At 36.3% G+C, this 19,145-nt stretch overlaps 3 protein-coding genes across 8 annotated transcripts; 2 read left to right on the forward strand and 1 right to left on the reverse strand.

The window, feature by feature from the left end:
* Positions 1-248: 248 nt before the first annotated feature.
* LOC147568724 (protein SCARECROW-like) lies at positions 249-4,483 on the forward strand. The gene is made up of 2 exons (XM_086655122.1): positions 249-3,122; positions 3,952-4,483. Exons 1-2 carry the CDS (start codon positions 1,090-1,092, stop codon positions 4,397-4,399), a joined length of 2,481 nt encoding a protein of 826 aa, XP_086511248.1. The 5' UTR covers positions 249-1,089; the 3' UTR covers positions 4,400-4,483.
* Positions 4,484-9,497: 5,014 nt separating this feature from the next.
* Positions 9,498-10,130, reverse strand: LOC147568725 (uncharacterized). Its single transcript, XM_086660833.1, has one exon. It carries the CDS (start codon positions 10,128-10,130, stop codon positions 9,498-9,500), a length of 633 nt encoding a protein of 210 aa, XP_086516959.1.
* A 2,791-nt stretch (positions 10,131-12,921) lies between these two features.
* LOC147568726 (uncharacterized) lies at positions 12,922-18,818 on the forward strand. 6 transcript variants are annotated; one of them, XM_086655131.1, is made up of 11 exons: positions 12,922-13,026; positions 13,320-13,685; positions 13,787-13,911; positions 14,605-14,693; positions 14,775-14,913; positions 16,059-16,133; positions 16,329-16,450; positions 16,547-16,622; positions 16,938-16,997; positions 17,673-17,816; positions 18,517-18,818. In XM_086655131.1, exons 3-10 carry the CDS (start codon positions 13,804-13,806, stop codon positions 17,808-17,810), a joined length of 807 nt encoding a protein of 268 aa, XP_086511257.1. In that variant the 5' UTR covers positions 12,922-13,026; positions 13,320-13,685; positions 13,787-13,803; the 3' UTR covers positions 17,811-17,816; positions 18,517-18,818. The 6 variants fall into 6 exon arrangements, with proteins under 6 accessions (XP_086511257.1, XP_086511256.1, XP_086511258.1 ...); XM_086655130.1 differs by lacking the exon at positions 12,922-13,026 and having other exon boundaries at positions 13,326-13,685; positions 13,790-13,911; XM_086655132.1 differs by lacking the exon at positions 12,922-13,026 and having other exon boundaries at positions 13,361-13,662; positions 13,790-13,911.
* The last annotated feature ends 327 nt before the right edge of the window (positions 18,819-19,145 follow it).

Here is a 19,145-nt window from a genome sequence, read left to right on the forward strand (position 1 = left end):
AATTTTTTTATAATATAATTATAAAGAAAAAATTCAGACAGTTGGATTTGATCCAACGGTCAAGATGAAGCCCAAAATGACCGTTGGGAGTCCCCAACGGTCATGTTGGGGACACTTCAGTCGCCCCTAATGTTAAGAGCGACTGAAGTGGTCGGTTGAGGTTCCGCCCCAACCGACCTATGCTGGACAACCCGACTGGAATTAGATTTGCTCTTACAATTTAAATTTTTTATTTATTTCTCTAATTCAAGTTTAATAACTATAGATTCTACCTCTTCTGGGAATCGAATCTGGAACGATCTTTAGAGTTTTGGGGCTTTATGTTAGCCCTATCCACCCCTACCAAGTGTTGAGTCTTCTTGTGATTACAACTGTGTTTTGATTCCAATTCACATCTCTTCCCTTAACAAACACGTCAAACACCATACGACGAACAGACCCAATTATATCCTCCTTCTCTCTCTCTCTAAACATTTCTCTTTCTCTCTCTACTGCAAACCCCAATAAACAAACACCTCCACATAAAAACCCTTTCCCTCTTTCAATTCCCCCCTCTACGTTCACATTTCAAACCCTTCATCTTCCTCCCCTCCTCTTATCTTCATCTTCTCTCTCTTATCTTCTTATTTTATCACATTTTTTACTATTTCTTTTTTTTTACTTGGTGTTCTCTCTTCTTCTTGATTTGAGATACTCCCATTTTTTTACTCTGTTTCAAAAAGTTGTCTAGTAAAATATAAAAATCGGATCAAAAACATGTGGGAGATCGTGTTTGTTGATTTAGATTTCTAGAGTCTAGAGATAGAGAGAGAAATAAACAACAACTAAAAAACCTAGACCCAAGACTTCTTATGTCTCAATCTTCTTACAGTTTTCTGCTTGGATGTCATCGATTCAAGAACCAAAATATATTTTACTTCTTGACGTTACTTAACAGAATCAACCCTTTCTTATCTTCTTCATGTACAAATTCTTCATTACTAGATTCATCTTCTTCACTACCAACAAATACTAGACTATCAAATACAAAACCCTCAAACCTTAACCTAAACCCAATCTCACCTTCTTCTTCTTCTTCCTCCTTCATTAATGGCCGCTTGTGTTTTACTCACCAATAATGGCAATAACAACACTAGATTGAACAATTCTAACAACAACCCAGACAGAAACTTTTCATCAACATCACAACCACAGCCATTAACGCAGCAGAATCAGCAGCAGCAGGAGCAATATCATCTTCTTTCAGACCCTAAAATGGTGAGAAAAAGAACAGCTTCAGAAATGGAGCTACCCACTGGCACTAATAATGAAGATCAAAATAGACTTCTTCGTCGACCCATTGTCAATTCCTTTACTGGAATAACTCAATCTTCTTCAATGGGGTTTTCTAATATTGTTTCATCTTCACAGAACAATGTCAATGTCAATGCCAATGCCAGTATTATAAACCCTAACCCTAATAACTCTAGCCCTAATTCAAATCCCATCAATATCTCTACCCACTCCACTATCTTACCTTCTCAAACTAATCCCCTTACGTCAGTTGCTTCCGTCTTCCCTTCCAACTTCACTTATCTTCAATCTTCTTCATCATCATCATCAAATGTTGCTCCTTCTCTTCCAGCTGTCTGTAATTTCTCTGGGTTGCCATTATTTCCATCTGAAGATAATCGAATCGGTTCAGGAACGATTCAATCTGTGGTTACAAATTCTTCTTCTTCTCAAATGGATGATAATTCAGCAACAACAGCTTGGATTGATGGAATCATTAAAGATTTAATCCAAGGTTCAACAAATGTTTCAATCCCTCAACTTGTTCAAAATGTTAGAGAAATTATTCATCCTTGTAATCCTAATCTTGCTTCTCTTCTTGAGTATAGATTAAGGTCTTTAATGGAACCTGTTTTAGATAATAATACAAATAATAATAGAGGGAAAGAAGTTATGGGTTTTCATCAGAGACAAAATCAACAACAACAACAACAACAACAACAACAACAACTTCATCATCAGATTTCATCAATGAACTCTTTTCCTCTTTCAGATCATTCATTATCACAACTTCCTGTCAATCATCAATGGTCTTTACCAAATCCAACATCAACCCATGATTTAAATCAACAAATTCATCTAAACCCACATCATAATTTAATCTCTTCTGTTCAACCTGTTCTTACCCTTAATCAGTCTGTGCCACCTAAACCACCCCATCACCACCACCAGCGCCACCACCATAATCTTCATCAGCAACACCAAACCCACCACCACCCTCAACAGCAACAGCAAAACCAGCAACAAATCTCTCCACCCCAACAACAACAACAACAACAACAACAAAACTCACCACCATCATCATCACCAACACCACCATTAACACAACCACCAACACCACCATCAACACAGATAATACCCAGAGATAGAAAAGAAGAAATTAGGCAACAAAAAAGAGATGAAGAAGGTCTTCACCTATTAACACTTCTTCTTCAATGTGCAGAAGCTGTATCTCTTGATAACATTGATGAAGCTAAATCATTGTTACTTGAAATTTCAGAACTTTCAACACCATTTGGAACATCAGCTCAAAGAGTGGCAGCTTACTTCTCAGAAGCCATGACTGCCCGTCTAGTAAACTCAAGATTAGGAATGTATGCCCCACTCTCTAATAACCACAACCATAATCAGAAAATCTCTTCAGCATTTCAAGTCTTTAATGGAATTAGCCCTTTTGTCAAGTTCTCTCATTTTACAGCAAATCAAGCTATTCAAGAAGCTTTTGAACGTGAAGAAAGAGTTCATATTATTGATCTTGATATCATGCAAGGTCTTCAATGGCCTGGGTTGTTTCATATTTTAGCTTCTAGACCTGGTGGACCACCTTTTGTTAGACTTACTGGTTTGGGTACCTCCATTGAAGCACTTGAAGCTACTGGTAAAAGATTAAGTGATTTTGCAGAAACATTAGGGCTTCCATTTGAATTCTTTCCTGTAGCAGAAAAGGTGGGAAATTTAGATCCAGAAAGATTGAATATTAGTAAGAGAGAAGCTGTTGCTGTTCATTGGTTGCATCATTCTCTCTATGATGTTACAGGATCTGATTCTAATACACTTTGGCTTCTTCAAAGGTATAGATTCTTACTAAATCTTTTAGTCTTAATTAATCTAAGATAATTAATTTTTCTTTGATTGATAAGTTTTGTTTTATTGATTCCATTTGTTCTCATGCTTGCTTGTTGTTTATTTGTTTTTGTGTCACTAATGGGTAATTATGATTAGGAACAATCTTCTTCATTACTTTAGGTTGGGTAAGTAAGATCCTAAACAACCATTGTAAACAACTTTGTTTGTTTTCCTTTCACAACAATAAAATTGAAACTTTGGTCTCTCAAACTGATGAGACGTATATATTACCACTCAATTAGAGTTCGACTTAATGTTCCATAGATTTTCACTAGATGTGGTAGAACACTATTACATGTAGCTATACTACGCGACGATCTATTGCTATTAGCTTAAACCTGTCAGTTTCATCTTCTTTAATTTATCTTTTAGTTTGATGGATCAAATTTCAAATTTGGAGCGTTCATTAGGTTTTGTTTGTAACGTGAGTTGAGGTTTGAATTACCTCGAGTTAGATTTCAGGCGTTTTTTTTCTTTCTAACTCTTGATGTCTTGCTCGTTTGAGCGACTAATTTGGGTTGATTTTGGTCTATCTGGTTTAAATAATTTAGATTTAGACGAACGAACGAGAACAAAAAGACGACAGCCTAGTTTTTATTGGATGTATCTTGCTCCACCTTTGCCTTACTTTCATGGTTTTGAAGCAATATACCCATTAATTTTCTTCACAGATACTAATCTTCTAAGATTTGCTTAATTTTGTGGATGACTAATGAAGTATGGGTTTTAGTTCTTTCTTGTTAATCTTCTTTATATGTGGTGAAAAATTTGCAGGATAGCACCAAAGGTGGTAACAATGGTAGAACAAGATCTAAGCCACGCCGAAACCTTCTTGGGTAAATTTGTTGAAGCAATTCACTACTATTCAGCTCTATTTGACTCATTAGGTGCAAGTTATGGTGAAGAGAGTGAAGAAAGACATGTAGTAGAACAACAATTATTGGCTAGAGAGATAAAGAATTTGTTAGCAATTGGAGGACCATCAAGAACTGGTGAAGTGAAATTTCAAAACTGGAGAGAGAAACTAAATCAATCAGGGTTTAGAGGAATGCCATTAACTGGTAATGCAGCAACACAAGCTTCATTATTACTTGGTATGTTTCCTTGTGATGGTTATAGTTTGATTGAAGAAAATGGAGCTCTTAAACTTGGATGGAAAGATCTTTCTTTGTTCACAGCTTCTGCTTGGAAACCTATTCAAACTACCCATAGAGTAGTTTAGTTCTTAGTTCTAATTTTTGTATTTGGGTTTTGTTCAAATTTTCATTTCATAATCTTTGATTACTACTAGTTTAATGGTTTACCATCTTTTCTCTCTAGTAGTAGTCTAGTTTCTCTATATAGATTTAATATATGAGAAGTGGATCTCCCATTAGTAGTGTTCTAGTTTCTCTCTCTAGATATGAAGTATGGAGGAAGATGAGTCAGAGATATAGAGACCTAATTTGGTGCAAAGGTAATTGCCTTTACAAAATGAACTTTTATAATAGATTCATGTTTGGGGTGGTATAATCATGGTGCATGGTGGATAGAGGTAGTGGTGGGTGGGGTTTGTTTCTCAATAAGAAGAGTCTCTTTGAGTAGTCCTTTTCTATGCAAACTTCTTTGGATTGATTTGATTTTAGGGAAGAGAGGTCAGTGCTTTTGGGAAATGTGTTTTATGGAGAGAGAAAGTAGAGAGAGAGAGAAAGAAGAAAATGTGGAAAAGTAAAGTCACGAGATCCTCAATCCACCATTTTTTTATCAAGAGTTAAAAATTAGGTATTCTTTTTATACATGGAGTTTGACTTTGTCGTTACTTCCCCATCTTGGTTAAAGAAGAAATGGGAAGAAAAGAGTAATAGAGATTATAGAACTTTGGGGAAACGTTGACAAACCAATTCCTTTATGTCCTTGTAGTAATATTTTTGAAGAAAGTTGGTTTAACTTTGATCTTTTTTAAAGATAATTTTTAATTTTAATGAATGTGGTAAAGAGCCTTAACTATTGCTCCTAAGCAAACTATGCCTTTAGTCGAGTTAAACCTCAATTGATTTATGGATACTTGGATTACGGTTGGAAAGCTCAATCTCCAAATCTTGCACCATATAGAGATTTAGAGCATCTCCAATGCAAAATTCAAAAAAAATATTTATTTTTGTCTCGTGTGTCAAATTCCAATTGAAATTCTCATTCGTAAGTGGTGAAAATAAAGATCCTCAATTTTTTTTATTGCCAATACAAAACTCTAAACTTATCTTATTTACTTACGTGGTATAGTTATTTTTATAAATAAATAATTAGTTATTTAGAAAATATAGAAGACTCGAATTTTATTGGTTGAAAATCAATTATTGATGAGTTGGATTATCACAGATATCTCAAGAGGACACTCCGTAAGAGCATCTCAATGCAAAACTCAAAAAAATCTCTATTCGTCATATTTGTCGAGTTCTAATTGAGATTCTCTCTCATAGTTGGCGAAAATAGAGATCCTCAATTATTGTATGTCTCCAATGCAAAACTCTATACTTGTTTTGTTTACTTATGTAGCATGATCATTTTTGGAAAAAAATAATTAGTTATTATGGAAATATACGAAGACTTGATTTCTATTGGTTGAAATTCAAACATTGATGAGTTGGGCAATTGGAGATATCTCGAGAGGACACTCTAGACATCATCTTTGAGATCCTAGTTGAGTTTTGCATTGGAGATGATTTTTAAAAAAAACTCAGAAAATCTTATGTGGCACTCCCAGTTTCTAAGATTGAGTTTTGCATTGGAGATGCTCTAAATAGAGTGTCCTTTAGCTATATCTCTATTTCACCCTCGACACGTCATCTTAGAGATCTAAATAGAGTGTTTCATTGGAGAGAGTTTTTTCTTAAAAACTCCAAGAATCATATGTGGCACTCAAAGTTTTTAAGACTGAGAGTTGCATTGGAGATGCTCTTAGAGGAGCCATTGGAGAAGATTAAGAGCATCTCCAATGCAATACTCAATCTTATAAACTCGGAGTGCCACATAGGATTTTTTGAGTTTTTGCTTGAAAACTCTCTCTAAAGCAACACTATATTTGGATGTCTAAGATAACGTGTCGAGGGTTGAATAGAGATATCTGAAGAGAACACTCTATTTGAATTTATACTAAAATAATGATCAAAATGAAAATTAAATATTTCGAATTTATTGAACTTATACTAAAATAACTTAATGTATTAATAGTATTTTAATTAATAGTTTTATTGTGTTTGGATTAGTATAAAAATGTGTATTGGACTCAATTAGTAGTATTTCAATAAATTGGTTATCGTAATGTATAATTTGATTTTAGTTTTAAAATAAGAATTAAAAATGATAAAAATCAGATTTTTTTTGTTTGCATTTTTTTTTTCATAACACCAAAAATTGGGTGAAAATCTCATTTTGGTAAAACTTCTCGATAAACCATTAGGGATGGTAGTAGGATATTCCACAACCTCCTAAACTTCCTATGCACAAATTCCCACATCTTTAGAGCATCTCCAATGTGAAACATTAAAAGAAAATTATTCGTTTTATTTGTCAAGTTCTAATTGAGATTTTCATTCACATGTGACAAATATATAGATTTTCAATTTTGTTTTGCTCCGATGCTAAACTAGTTTTATTTACTTATGCGGCATGATTAATTTTGTAAGAAATAATTAGTTATTTCGAAAATATATAAAGACTTCACTTTATTGGGTCAAATTCAAATATTGAAGAGTTGGACAATTAGAGATATCCTAAGAGGACACTGTTTCTAGAGTTTTGCATTGGAAAGAGTTTTTAAGAAAAATTGTAAAAATCCTACGTGACACTCAAAGTTTGTAAGAATAAGTGTTGCATTGGAGATGCTCTTAGCAAGTCGGTGATTAAGATGGGCCGGTATGCTCTTAGCCATTTTTGAGTTGCAGATACAGTCCTTTCTGCAACTATTTCTTACCGACCCAGTGTCACGACCATATTCTTGGACATGTATATGGTGTGACGAGTGATAAGATGACACGCACGAGCATATATGTCGGAGGGCCAAAGACGAGGTCGTTGGGGCCAGAAGCTTCTTGGAGCCATGCACGGAAGGTGCCCGGTGCATTCAAGTCTAAGCCAAGAGCGAGTATGCTTGGTTGAAAGGATTGCTGTTTACTGGAAATAGGCTAAACAAGAACTTTGCTACTATATGAGGGGGTGGTCTCTCTTCCTCATATGCAACCTGCATATGCCAAGACCTCGTGAAGCTGACCTAGCGTATGTTGAAGAAGCATATGGCACAGGTTCCCTTGTCATTGGATATTGCTCGGGGCAGTACCTGGAGATAGGTTATTGCGGGTTTCTTTGGATGCATGGTTGCATGTTCTCGTACTGCGTCAAGGCATGCGATGTGCTATCATATTCCATAAGGAGGATAGAGCTATTCAAGGGGCCAAACCTTGATGTGTTATGTTGGGCATACGGAGTTAAGGTAGCTTATGGCACGACGGATGCTCCTATGCCTAATGTCCGGATGGTAGCCGAGATGATAGGTGTCGGATGCTTGAGACTAGATGGCAAGATCCGCATATGTGGCTTGGTGTGCTCTGCACATATGTTGGTATCCTTTATAGTGGGCGAGAGTCTATGACTCAAGGAAGAATTATACGGGACGACACGAGCTATGTTTGTATGTTGGGACACGATGGTGTCATGCCGCATATTGATCGAGACCAAGATGACTTGATAGTCGAGATGCTCCGAATATGTTCGGGAAGGCTGGTTATGTACTAGGAGGGAGTTCATAACGCCACACGGCACGTTAAGATTTGATATTCCGCATTATTGACCCAGGTGTTTTGAGCGTATTATATTGGATTGACCTAACGTGAGAAAAAGGCCGTGACACCAGGCCAAATCTTGGGGTCATAACTAGACATGCTAACCTTGAGTAAAGTTTGCTATAAGGAGAGTCATGTTTCACAGAACCCAAACCTAAACACACTTTTTACCACTCAAATCCCTTGTACAACATTCATTTTTCCAAAAATCAATGGAGAGAAAAAGACAAGCCTTTCTCTGGGCAGAGGGGTAGGTCCCGGATCATTTTCTCTTGATTTTATGGCTTAAAAAAAGTTACCATATCAAGAGGGTTTAAGGTGGGTTAGTAAAGTATTTTAGGCGCCCTCGGTCAAAGCAAATTTTAGAGGAATATGGCGGAAATCAAATATTGGACGACCCTCTTTCGCTCCTAAATTCTAAAATTATTTTCTCAAAGGATAAATTCTACTCCAATTCTTTTTGGTTTTTTGAAAAAGCGGACGGTAATAACTCTTACAGAGGGCGGTTTGAAATTATCTTTGACAAAATTGTTACCTTTGGCCATTTGTTTGTGCATACCCTGTATGTCCTAGATGTCACTAGTGGGATCTTGCTGGAAGTGATGAATCCAAATATTTAGTAAAGAATAGGGTTATTTCCTTAATAGCCCCTAACTTTGTGACAAACTTCCTGCCTAACCCCTAACTTTATCAAAAATTCTCAGATGAGCCCTTTTTTCAGTTACCGTTAGAACACCGTTAACCAGCCATCAACTCTCTCTCCTACATCTCATCACCTCTCTCCGTCACCTCATCTTCTCGCCACCTCATCGTCTTCTCCGGCGAAGGTCGCCGACCGACCAATTTTCTGCCGGCGACCTTCAAACATACAAAAAAAGAAAAAAAAATGTTTTTTTAAACTTTCCTCTCTTTCTCTCTAAACAAATCTAGAGAGAGGTGGTTCACTAGATCTGTTTAGAGAGAGAGAGAGGAACAAAAATTTTTTTTTTTAAAGAGTGAGAGGAGAGTTAAAAAAAAGATATATTTTTTTTATGTTTGAAGGTCGTCGGAGAAGACGATGAGGTGGCGAGAAGATGAGGTGGCAGAGAGAGGTGATGAGATGTAGGAGAGAGAGTTGATGACTGGTTAACGGTGTTCTAACGGTAACTGAAAAAGGGGCCATCTGGAAATTTTTGATAAAATTTGGGACTAGATAGGAAGCTGATCACAAAGTTAGGGGCTATTAAGGAAATAACCCTAAATAATAAGGGTGTGTAGATGGATTTCAAGGCTCTCTAGGGATGGCCTTTAAAGGTCTACTTGGTATATTTATGGCCGTTGATTTACTTATTTAATTTATATTGTATCTGTGTGATGTATCAATACCATAGAAAAGGGAACTATGTGAGGCCTTTAAAGGCCCAACTTGACAAACATTTGGGGCAGTCGGATCACATCAGTTGTACGCATGAATGCCCAAAGATTTTTTATTTTTTTTTTTGTTGAAAGGAAACCAAAACGAAGGAATTACAAATTAAGATCCCACTTCATATTGTCCATAGACCGCCACGTCCTGTTGACCCTGTGTTTCCTACCCCACTTCGCTAGAGCGTCTGCCAGGCCATTCGTTTTCCTCGGGCTAAACTGAAATTGAATTTGCTCGAAATGGTTTAGGCGGGCCCTGATCTGTTCTATGTTGTGTAGTGACTGCCAGTTGATGGCTTTGTTTCTGTCCCGAATATTCATGATCAAATTGTTGTTGTCGCTTTCAATTATGATGTGGTTAAGGTGAAGCTCCTCCGCCCATTTGACTGCATTCAGGATAGCTACACTTTCACATTCTTCCGCTGTCTGTCCCCTGATGCTTTCTGCTCTAGCAATCATGAATTCGCCGTTTGCATCATGGATAATGTTTCCGATACCTGCCGGGACTGTGTAGGTTTTGAAAGAAGCATCAACATTTATTTTGAGAAAGGGTGGTGGAGGTGGCAGCCACTGGGGATTGACTGCGTTACTTTTAGCAATCGTTTGCTCTGGTAGGTTTGTAGCATAGCATTGAATCTGCCGAATAAGCTGCATAGGCATGATTGCTTTCTTTCCGAAACACTTCTCGCATCTAGCTTTCCAAATAAACCACATGATTTTTGCAAGATTCTCCATCGTAGCGTCATCCAGTGAAGACCAATTCGTGATCCACTCAATCACCGAGCCAATTCCATCCGTTCTTATGTTGTAATGGAACCAAATTGCCCGGGCAAAATTGCAATGAAGAAGGGCATGGGTTGTGGTTTCCCGTTCTTCGCAGAAGGCGCAGCTGTAATTGTTGCCTATGTAATTACCTATTTTGTCTTTGACCGGGAGACTGTTGGTGCAACATTTCCAGAGAAAGAGTTTGATTCTGGGTATAGTTCTAATGTTCCAAATGAACGCCCATTCCATCGTTTCGGGTACCCTTGTGCCATTGCTCAAATACCTGTACATTGATTTTATTGTGAATTGACCAGAAGTAGTGAGAGTCCATACCATTTCATCTTCCGCTGTCGGGTGAAGGTTTATGCTAAGTATTGCATTGCAAGTTTCATCATCAAAGTATCTCTGGAGTAGATCCGTCTTCCAAGTATTATTGTCGATCAGTTGGTCCACCGTGTTCAACGGGCAGTTATTTTGGTTTTGTAGCGGCGGCTCCTGGTTTGGAATCCAAAAGTCCTGCCATATATTGATTTTGGTGCCTTTGTTTACATCCCAAAAGATAAGTTTCGAAAGTTTGCCGATAGGTTCTGCCAACGATTTCCAGACCCAAGAATGATTCAGTTTTGGAGAGGTTGGTTTTGCCGTTTTTGGGAAATATTTGGCTTTTAGGAGTTGGGCCCAGGGCGCTTTAGGAGATTTGAGAAGGCGCCATCCCAGTTTACATAAAAAAGCTACATTGTCAAGAGCAGGCATTCGGAGTCCCAGACCTCCGAATTTACGAGGACAACAAATTGCTGCCCAGTTGATTGTATGAATGGATTTTGTTTTTCCCCACCAGAATGACCGTTGAATGGTCTCTATGCGTTTGCTGATGCCTTTAGGAATGGCAAAGCATTGCATCTGATATCGGGGAACCGCCGCGGTAATAGACGAGATGACTACTGTGCGGCCTGCTTGAGAGAGGAGGTTTGTTTGCCATTTCGAAAGTTTATTCTGAATTTGAGCCAGCAACGGCTCAAAAGTCTGTTGTTTCTTGGCCCCTATGAACAGATGTGTGCCCAAATACTTGTCTAAGCTCGAAGCTTGATGCACTTTGAGTGATTTGGTGATTAACCTTTTAAATTTGGGGTGGGTGTTTTTTGAGAAGAAGATAGTAGATTTGTTGTAGTTGATGATTTGACCCGACTCCGACCCAAATAATGAGAGGATGGTGATGAGATTGGTGATGTTGTCTAGGGTATTCCTACCAAAAATGATGCAGTCGTCAGCAAACAGCAGGTGATTGATTGTGAAGGTGGATCGAGGGGTGGAGAAACCGAGAAATTTGTGAGGACTATCAGGGGAGTCAACCAGACGACTCAGGCCTTCCATGGCTAAAGCGAACAGGAAAGGCGAAAGAGGGTCTCCTTGCCTTAAGCCTCTAGACACATTAAAAGACGGGCCAGGTCTACCATTTATAAGAACCGCCATCGAGGAAGAAGAAATACAGGCATGAATCATTTTGATCCAAAGTGTGTCATACCCCAGGTTAACCATGATGTCCTCCAGATAATGCCATTCTACCCGATCGAAGGCTTTAGACATATCCAATTTTAATCCAAAGAAGCCTTTCGACCCGCGTTTATTCTTGAAAGAGTGGGATATTTCCTGGCTTATGATTATGTTGTCCGTGATTTGTCGCCCCGGGACATTTGACCCCGTTATGAAAGGACATCGCTTGGGCACTTCACATTTCACCTCCGTAATGGACCATTGTAAGATTGTTTATTAAATGTAAGGTCAATATCTCATTCATAAGAATCTTAATTTAGAAATTTAACTCTTTTGTTTTTTTGATGAAATAGAAAATTTTAACTCTAAATTCAAGAATTTGGTTACTCAAAAAAAAAAAAAAAAATTCAACAATTCGGCAAGATGACATGAATATCTCCTGATATTGATCAGTCCAGTAGATTCAAATTTGGCTTTTAATGAGTACTAGGTATAATGTAGTGGAGTTCCATTTCTAGTTTTCTACTACTCATTTTCGCCTACATTTTCATAGTTCGAAATTCTAGCTCCACTTTTGAATGGCATTTAATAAATGCAAGACTCTACTTTTTTGTCATAAAAAATCTCATTTCTTCTCTCGAACCCTAAAGGGAGAACTTTTTGTTCGCAACCAGTATTCTATGACTATTTGTCTTACAACGCCAATAATTTAAAGAATTTACTTTAAAAATTACTTAGTGATTATTCTTATAATCTATTATATTAAAACAGCTCAGTCGGTTATCCAGGGGATAAGTCTGACCGTCTATTTTTATTGGGATTTTCATAAAGATCACATCTAATGGCTGTTATAAAATCCCTTTTCGTGTAAATCCCTTCAGAATAGAAGGGTAATAGTATAAAACGACCAAAAGTGGTTAGGATATCCCTACATAACTACCCACGTATTTCTCTCCCTCACCATTTAACTTCACACGTATTTCTCTCCCTCACCATTTTCAGTCAGATTTACAAATGTTGGTTAATATCTCTCCCTATTTATTCTCCATTATCTTCTTTATTCTCTTTCCAAAAATGTTGTAATCTAAATTTATTTATTTTCTCAGGCGTTAGCCAAGAGGGATCTTCCCCGTCCTACGGACGGGGAGGAAACCTAGTTGTACTAATAAAGGGTCGGATTTAGATTAGAAAGTTATGTAGTTGAAAATCACTCATTCAAGTTACTATGACCGAAAAATGAATCAAAATTTAATTAGATTCTAATGTTGACGGTCGAATGAGACACTAGCACTCGGGTTTTGCCCAAATTTTATAAAAACAAAATTTTTGAACAAATTTGACTGTCAATGTTAGAGTCTAATCAAGGCCGGCTCTAGTATATCGGGGGACCCCAAGCGAAACCAAAAATTGGGGCCCCCATACAATGGATATTAGAAAAAAAATTAAGCAAAATTTAAACAATGCAAATGGTAGGAATCGAACCCTTGACCTTTCATTTAAGAATCTAAACCCTTTACCACCAAACTACAACCTAAATTGTGTTTGAAATTGATTTAAAATATAATTAGTTTTTCGAAAATTACATACAAAATAGGAAACATGAAGCCCTTGATTATTTGGTGTCCAAAACGACCGCTTTGGTGGCTTTGGTCACGGGCCACCCCTGAGTCTAATATGAGTGATTGTCAACTACATAATTTTTTAACTTTTTTTTTTTTTTTTTGAGGGACATAATTTTTTAACTTGGATTTTTGGGGCAGAGCACAAGGGTGGAAGGGTTTATACTGAAAATATCCCTGATAATGAAGTGTAACCGCGGGCTAATGGCCTCAAATTAGCAGACGCTGTTAGGTGACCGACGAATCAAAACCTAAAAAAACTACTACTAGGTAAAAAAAAAAAAAAAAGAACCAGAAACGTTGTTTTCAAAATCATAAATTCTAGTAGTTGGAAATGAAAACCTCATGAGTTTAAAAAGCTTTTAACACGGAATTTCTTCATCCTTAGTTAGGTATCTTCTGTCACTCTCCCTCTGTGAGTATTCTCTTCTCACTCTATGCGATTATTTTTAGGTCAAATTCTAATGTCCAAAAGATTAAGAATCTGATTTGCTTACTTGTTTTTTTTTTCTAAAGCAGTTTGATCTTTTAGTATGCATCCGATTGAAGAAATGGTTTTGAAAACTATAAATGATTATATTGGTTCAACAAACTTACTTATAATACTCTCAATTTTGATTGGCATCCTTATGAGCAGAATTGTAAGTAAACTAGCTACATTTTCTTTAATCTCTCTATTCTCAATTTTGATTACAAGTATTGTACAATTTTGAAGTATTAATTTGATTATTTTTAGCCTATTTGTTTGATATGAACATGTTGGAGTAGTTGAATATTCCCTTTTTTTTTTGTGGTTGATTTGTTCGAATTGTTTGAATTCGTAGTGTTTCGATAGTTATATTTTGTACCAATTATTGTCCAAAGGGTTTCAAGCTACATTGTCTCTGGGTGTGAGACGTGCTTCACCCCAAATCTTCAAAGTGAGGAGGTTTTTTGTTTATTCTCGTTGTTTGAAACCGACTCGCCTGAAACAAATAGACACAAAATCTCCGAATTAGTCATTTAGACGAGTCAGACATCAGGAGTCAGACAAACACGATTAGTTTAAAATTTGACTCGAGTCAGCTTTCAAGTTCGATTTTGAGAAAAAGTAACCACTACCCTAGCCCGTATGACTTTGCTAGTTTCTGGGTGCCACATTTGTTGTAATTCTTATAATCTATAGCTCAAGTTCTTATGGGTTTCTCATTCACATTATCCGGTCTTATGTTTCACCTATAACTCAAGGGTGTGACATAAGTACGTAACAGATCTATGTTCTCCTACTTTCTTGCATTTCTTTTCTAACATATACTTGTTCGGATTTTAATAGTAGTGAACATTTGTTTTTGAAGGTCTATAGCTTTACAGGTTTAATTAGCGTGTTATATTGTAAATCCTACAGAAACCTAAGCAAGATACAGAAGATTGAGTGGAACAATAGGTAATATTTCATTCATATCGAACGAGGTACACACAATTCTTATATCTAGCTAGAAATTAAGATGTAGTTCTTTACGTGCAGGGGTTTCTCTTCATTCCATGCATTTGTGTCTTCGTGTGCTGCTCTATATCTACTTCTGTTCTCAAATCTTTTTAACGATGACGCTCATGGTGTATCGATTGTACAGAGAAATTCTAACTTCTCTAACATTACTCTTGGGGTAAGTTAGTGACTCAGTCTCTTGAACCCAATTTTTTACCTTATGATGCAGTTCTTGTGAATATTCTACATAGACAATGCTTTCGATATGATGTCCTTTGTACGAATATACGTTAGTAAATCAGCCTTTTGTTTTATTCAGATGATGGAATTACTCTCTTTTACCAGAATAATATAAGAACTTTGTTTGGTTTCATGATCTTATAGTTTATGCCACATTTCTACCATAAGGAACATAGACAGAAACAGAGATAAAGAAACAGAAGACATGTGAGTATTTTCTGGAGGAATTATAGTCTCTGATATCCCTTGATAAGTAAACTGTATATTTTGATGAAAACTAAATGTAGAAAAATGCCCGCCAAACTACTTAATGTCAACCTTTAATCTCTCATCAGAGTAGCAGAGAGGTGGGTTCATATCTAGATGAAGTAATGGAGCCTAGCCCAGACGGATTTGCCACTATTTGTGATTATATGGTTAAAGTAACCCAGCCCTAGAATCTTTTTAAGTCACTTAAAGTTCACTTATTAGGGTGGACAAGGTTGACTCTCAAGAATTTAAAGAGTTCCGGAAAAATTTAGTAGTTAGGATTGATTTAAGTTAGTAGCGAGTCGATAAATCTTTTGAGCAATTGTATAAGAGGTTTGTGACGAATCTAGATTCATTCAACTTTTTCGTGCAGTGCTAATCGTTTGTCCTAATCTTCATGTAGCTCTCGAAGTCCCTCATCGATACAAACGGACATGTAGTAAATAGAAAAGACTTCTGGTAGCTATTCTAGCTCTTTGAAGGACTTCTAGTACTGGTTTGACGCTAGTATTTTGTCTATCTTCATCTTACAACTCCCATGAGGATTGATCCACTCACTTCATACACTGAGCTTGTTATACCTATTCGAGATAACCTCGTCTAATTTTTTATTGCCTTGTTGTTCTTATCTGCTACTAGAAAGGGAGTTGGCTCTTCAACTAAATGTTACTTTTTTTTTCTTCATGTTCTCTATGCTCTTTATGCTCAAGTAGATCATCAGATTGATTTACTCGAGAAAGCATTTATGCGATTATTTGTTATGTAATGAGTTCAATAAGAAAATTCTTGTACAGGTTCTTACTTATTTGTTGGATACTGACACCTCTCTTACAGATCTCAATCGGATATTTTCTCTTGGACTTAGGAATGATCCTCTGGCTTTTTCCAGCTTTAGGTGGTCTTGAGTATGTAAGTATGTAAGAGCCGGGGTCGATAAACTTGAACTGATTTTCACACAAATATTCAAATTTCTGAATTTCACTTTCCGACAGAATCAAATTAATTTTGTAAAGATGTTCATTGTAAATCAGTTAATTGCTTCATTGATCGTAAACGCAGTAATAGTTTGTAAATTTCGACTAATCTCATAATTTTCTCCATTAGATTTTGCATCATGGACTCTCTATGTTCGCGCTTTCCCTTTCACTGATAAGTGGCCAAGCACAAATTTACATATTAATGGTTCTATTTTCCGAAAGCACAACCCCATTTGTAAATTTCAGATGGTAAGCTTTCGCTGTCCGAGATTTCGCTCTTTCTCAAAATGATTTTCTTTACACCAATTTGCTGTTGGCTTATCATCAATCAGTACACATTTTCAGGTACTTGGATTTGGCTGGAAAAAAGGGTTCTAAGCTTTACATCTTCAATGGCATCGCCTTGTTCCTTGGTTGGCTGGTAATATTTATCACCCTTAGACAACAATTCACCAGATCCAATATATACCTAGTAGATTTAACATTCTATCTTCATTTTATTAATCATGCTGATATGTATTCTTCGGAATATTTGTACTAACAGTGTTATTTTGTAGTACAATATTTTCTATGCCAAAAAAGGTAATAGCGAAACATATTAACCACAATCTTTTTTTTGCATTAACCACAATTTAAATGAAATCCAAATATTTCCAGTAGTCCTATTGCATTTGAAAAATTGCTAGTTGTTGATCTTTTTTTGACATGATTTAATGCTTGCAAATTTGTGACTCAGGTTGCAAGGGTTCTTTGGTTCATCTTCATCTTCACTCACATGTTCCTCCATTATGATGAGGTAGGTAGCTTCGTTTTTTGTTAATTCATGAAAAGAGAGTTATGAACTTAAGAAATTCAGTGATTTGTTAAAAGGATCACTAGATCTTGTTTACATGTTATGTGGTATAAGCTCTTAGTTCTATCTTGTCGTAAGAAAAGGATAAAATTTTTGCAATCTAATATGTTATTTTTTCGTTTCGACCGAGCGATTGAGGAGTTAGCATGAATACATTAAGCAGAGTGGCGGGTATCAATAGAGTCAGGAGTCCCAGGCATCCCTAGACTGAGGCAGGACCAGGCTGGTTCAGGATACCTAGCTTATGGCTTGACTAGAAGCCCCCCAATCCCCGCCTGCCTATCTTGGGCCTGTGCAAGGCCCGACCAAGCCAGCCCATATCCATTGGATCTTATTTAAAACAAATTGTAGTTGGAACGTGGTTCAATTGGCCGACAGTAAATGGACCAGGCCCGTTTGACACGTTTAGATACATCTTACATTTCCGGTATCTCAACACTATATAACTAGAAGAAAAAGTATATTGTCCCTGAATCTTATGCCTGACTTGAGTCCGAGTTTTGATCTAAAGGCTCTTGTGTCGAGTTACTTCTATTTCTCTACATCAACGAACACATGCAAATGCAAGAGAAAAAAAGAGAGTCTGACATTGTTGATGATTTTTGTTTGAATAAACAGGTGAAAGCGATCTTCCCACTAGGCTTCTATACTGTGCTTGGTGTGCCTTCTAGTTTATTTGTGATGAATCTTTATTGGTTCTGGAAAATTGTTAAAGGTTTGCTGAAGACTCTATCAAAAGCGACACACCGCCACTAAATCCGTGTACGTTTTAGCCTCTCAAGTCTAGCCTTTATCTCTTTGTCTCTATAATAAGTTGGTGTTTGTTACATGATCGAACTTAGATTAGTTGTTGAATCATTTTCTATATGTTCATATGATTATTTTTGTGTTTGATATCTAGACATAAAAAGATGTGAGATAGAATAATAAATTTAGCGACTATAGTTGCTCGGTTATAATTTAGATTTTATGCATTGAATTAGAGAGACATCAAATGATGAAATAAACATATAACTGCCCTGACATATTATTATAATAATATAATATAATATAAAATGGATGCATCAAAAGGATGAAATAAGCTCATAAATTCTAATAGAATCAAAACTTGGATCGTAAAGGCTACAGAAGTGAACCCTAGAAGGCATCTGATACAATTTTTACTTCATTTATACCTATAAATTACACAGTATAAGAGAGATACGAAACTAAACCCGCATATTAGATTTGTTACCCAAAGATAGAATTTTCAAACTAAGGGAAATAACAGTGGAAGATTTAACTGCTTGCAAAAACTGCTGAAAAAAACACCTGTTATGTTCTGATCTATGCACATTTTTGGATTTAATGAGCACAAAATTCCAAAAAAGTTTGAATATTTGATTTTCCCACAGTTTGTCAAGTTGGGGATTTGAATTGAATCCCTTTTTTTAATACTATACTAAGTTTCTCTCTCTTACAGGCATTCAGACAAAAGGTTGAGCTGTTTGGGTATCTCATTAGATTGTCTCAAAGCCAGTACTGCTTTGTCAAAAAACTGGAGCTTACAAACAAACAAACTGTTCGATGGAATGCCTGAGAGAGAAATGATGGTTCACAAGAATAGCTTGGCCATAGTAAGAATTAAACTCTTGATATTATAACATATGGTTTCTTCAATTGTTGTTAGTTAATTTGAGTATGGTTTCTTCAAATTTACGTTTGAACTTACTTTTATCCAAAGCTAACATTATGGTATAATAGTTGAATAACATTTTTTTCAAATTTATGTTTGAGCTTACTTTTTTCCCAACATTAGGGTATAATGGGAACTTATGGTTTTATATTTATCTTATTTTAAAGCATGTAACAATTATTTAACATCGACCGACAACTGAATTGAGAATGCGATATTATAAAAATTAAATAACGAAGACCAACAATACTTGTTACGATGAAGAACTTTTTTTTGACATGGACTAAAGGAGTCATTATAAGCATTGAAACATCATAAAAAAGATAATACAAAGATAAATCAAGATTCAATAATTGAATAAGCATATTCTGAGTCTTCAAAAGTCATATATCGATCCTTATAGGTATCTTAAAGCT

Source organism: Eschscholzia californica, unplaced genomic scaffold (assembly GCF_041429995.1).
Source record: "Eschscholzia californica isolate CP2 unplaced genomic scaffold, dmEscCali1.0.p SCAF_1, whole genome shotgun sequence".
Classification (NCBI taxonomy): domain Eukaryota; kingdom Viridiplantae; phylum Streptophyta; class Magnoliopsida; order Ranunculales; family Papaveraceae; genus Eschscholzia; species Eschscholzia californica.

Coding starts and splice junctions, on each gene's coding strand:
- LOC147568725 (XM_086660833.1), bottom strand. CDS start 10,130: ATGGAGAATCTTGCAAAAATCATGTGGTTTATTTGGAAAGCTAGATGC.
- LOC147568726 (XM_086655131.1), top strand. CDS start 13,804: ATGCATCCGATTGAAGAAATGGTTTTGAAAACTATAAATGATTATATT. Junction 14,914..16,058: donor TCTCTAACATTACTCTTGGG/GTAAGTTAGTGA, acceptor CCTCTCTTACAG/ATCTCAATCGGATATTTTCT. Junction 16,451..16,546: donor CCATTTGTAAATTTCAGATG/GTAAGCTTTCGC, acceptor ACACATTTTCAG/GTACTTGGATTTGGCTGGAA.
- LOC147568724 (XM_086655122.1), top strand. CDS start 1,090: ATGGCCGCTTGTGTTTTACTCACCAATAATGGCAATAACAACACTAGA. Junction 3,123..3,951: donor ACACTTTGGCTTCTTCAAAG/GTATAGATTCTT, acceptor AAAAATTTGCAG/GATAGCACCAAAGGTGGTAA.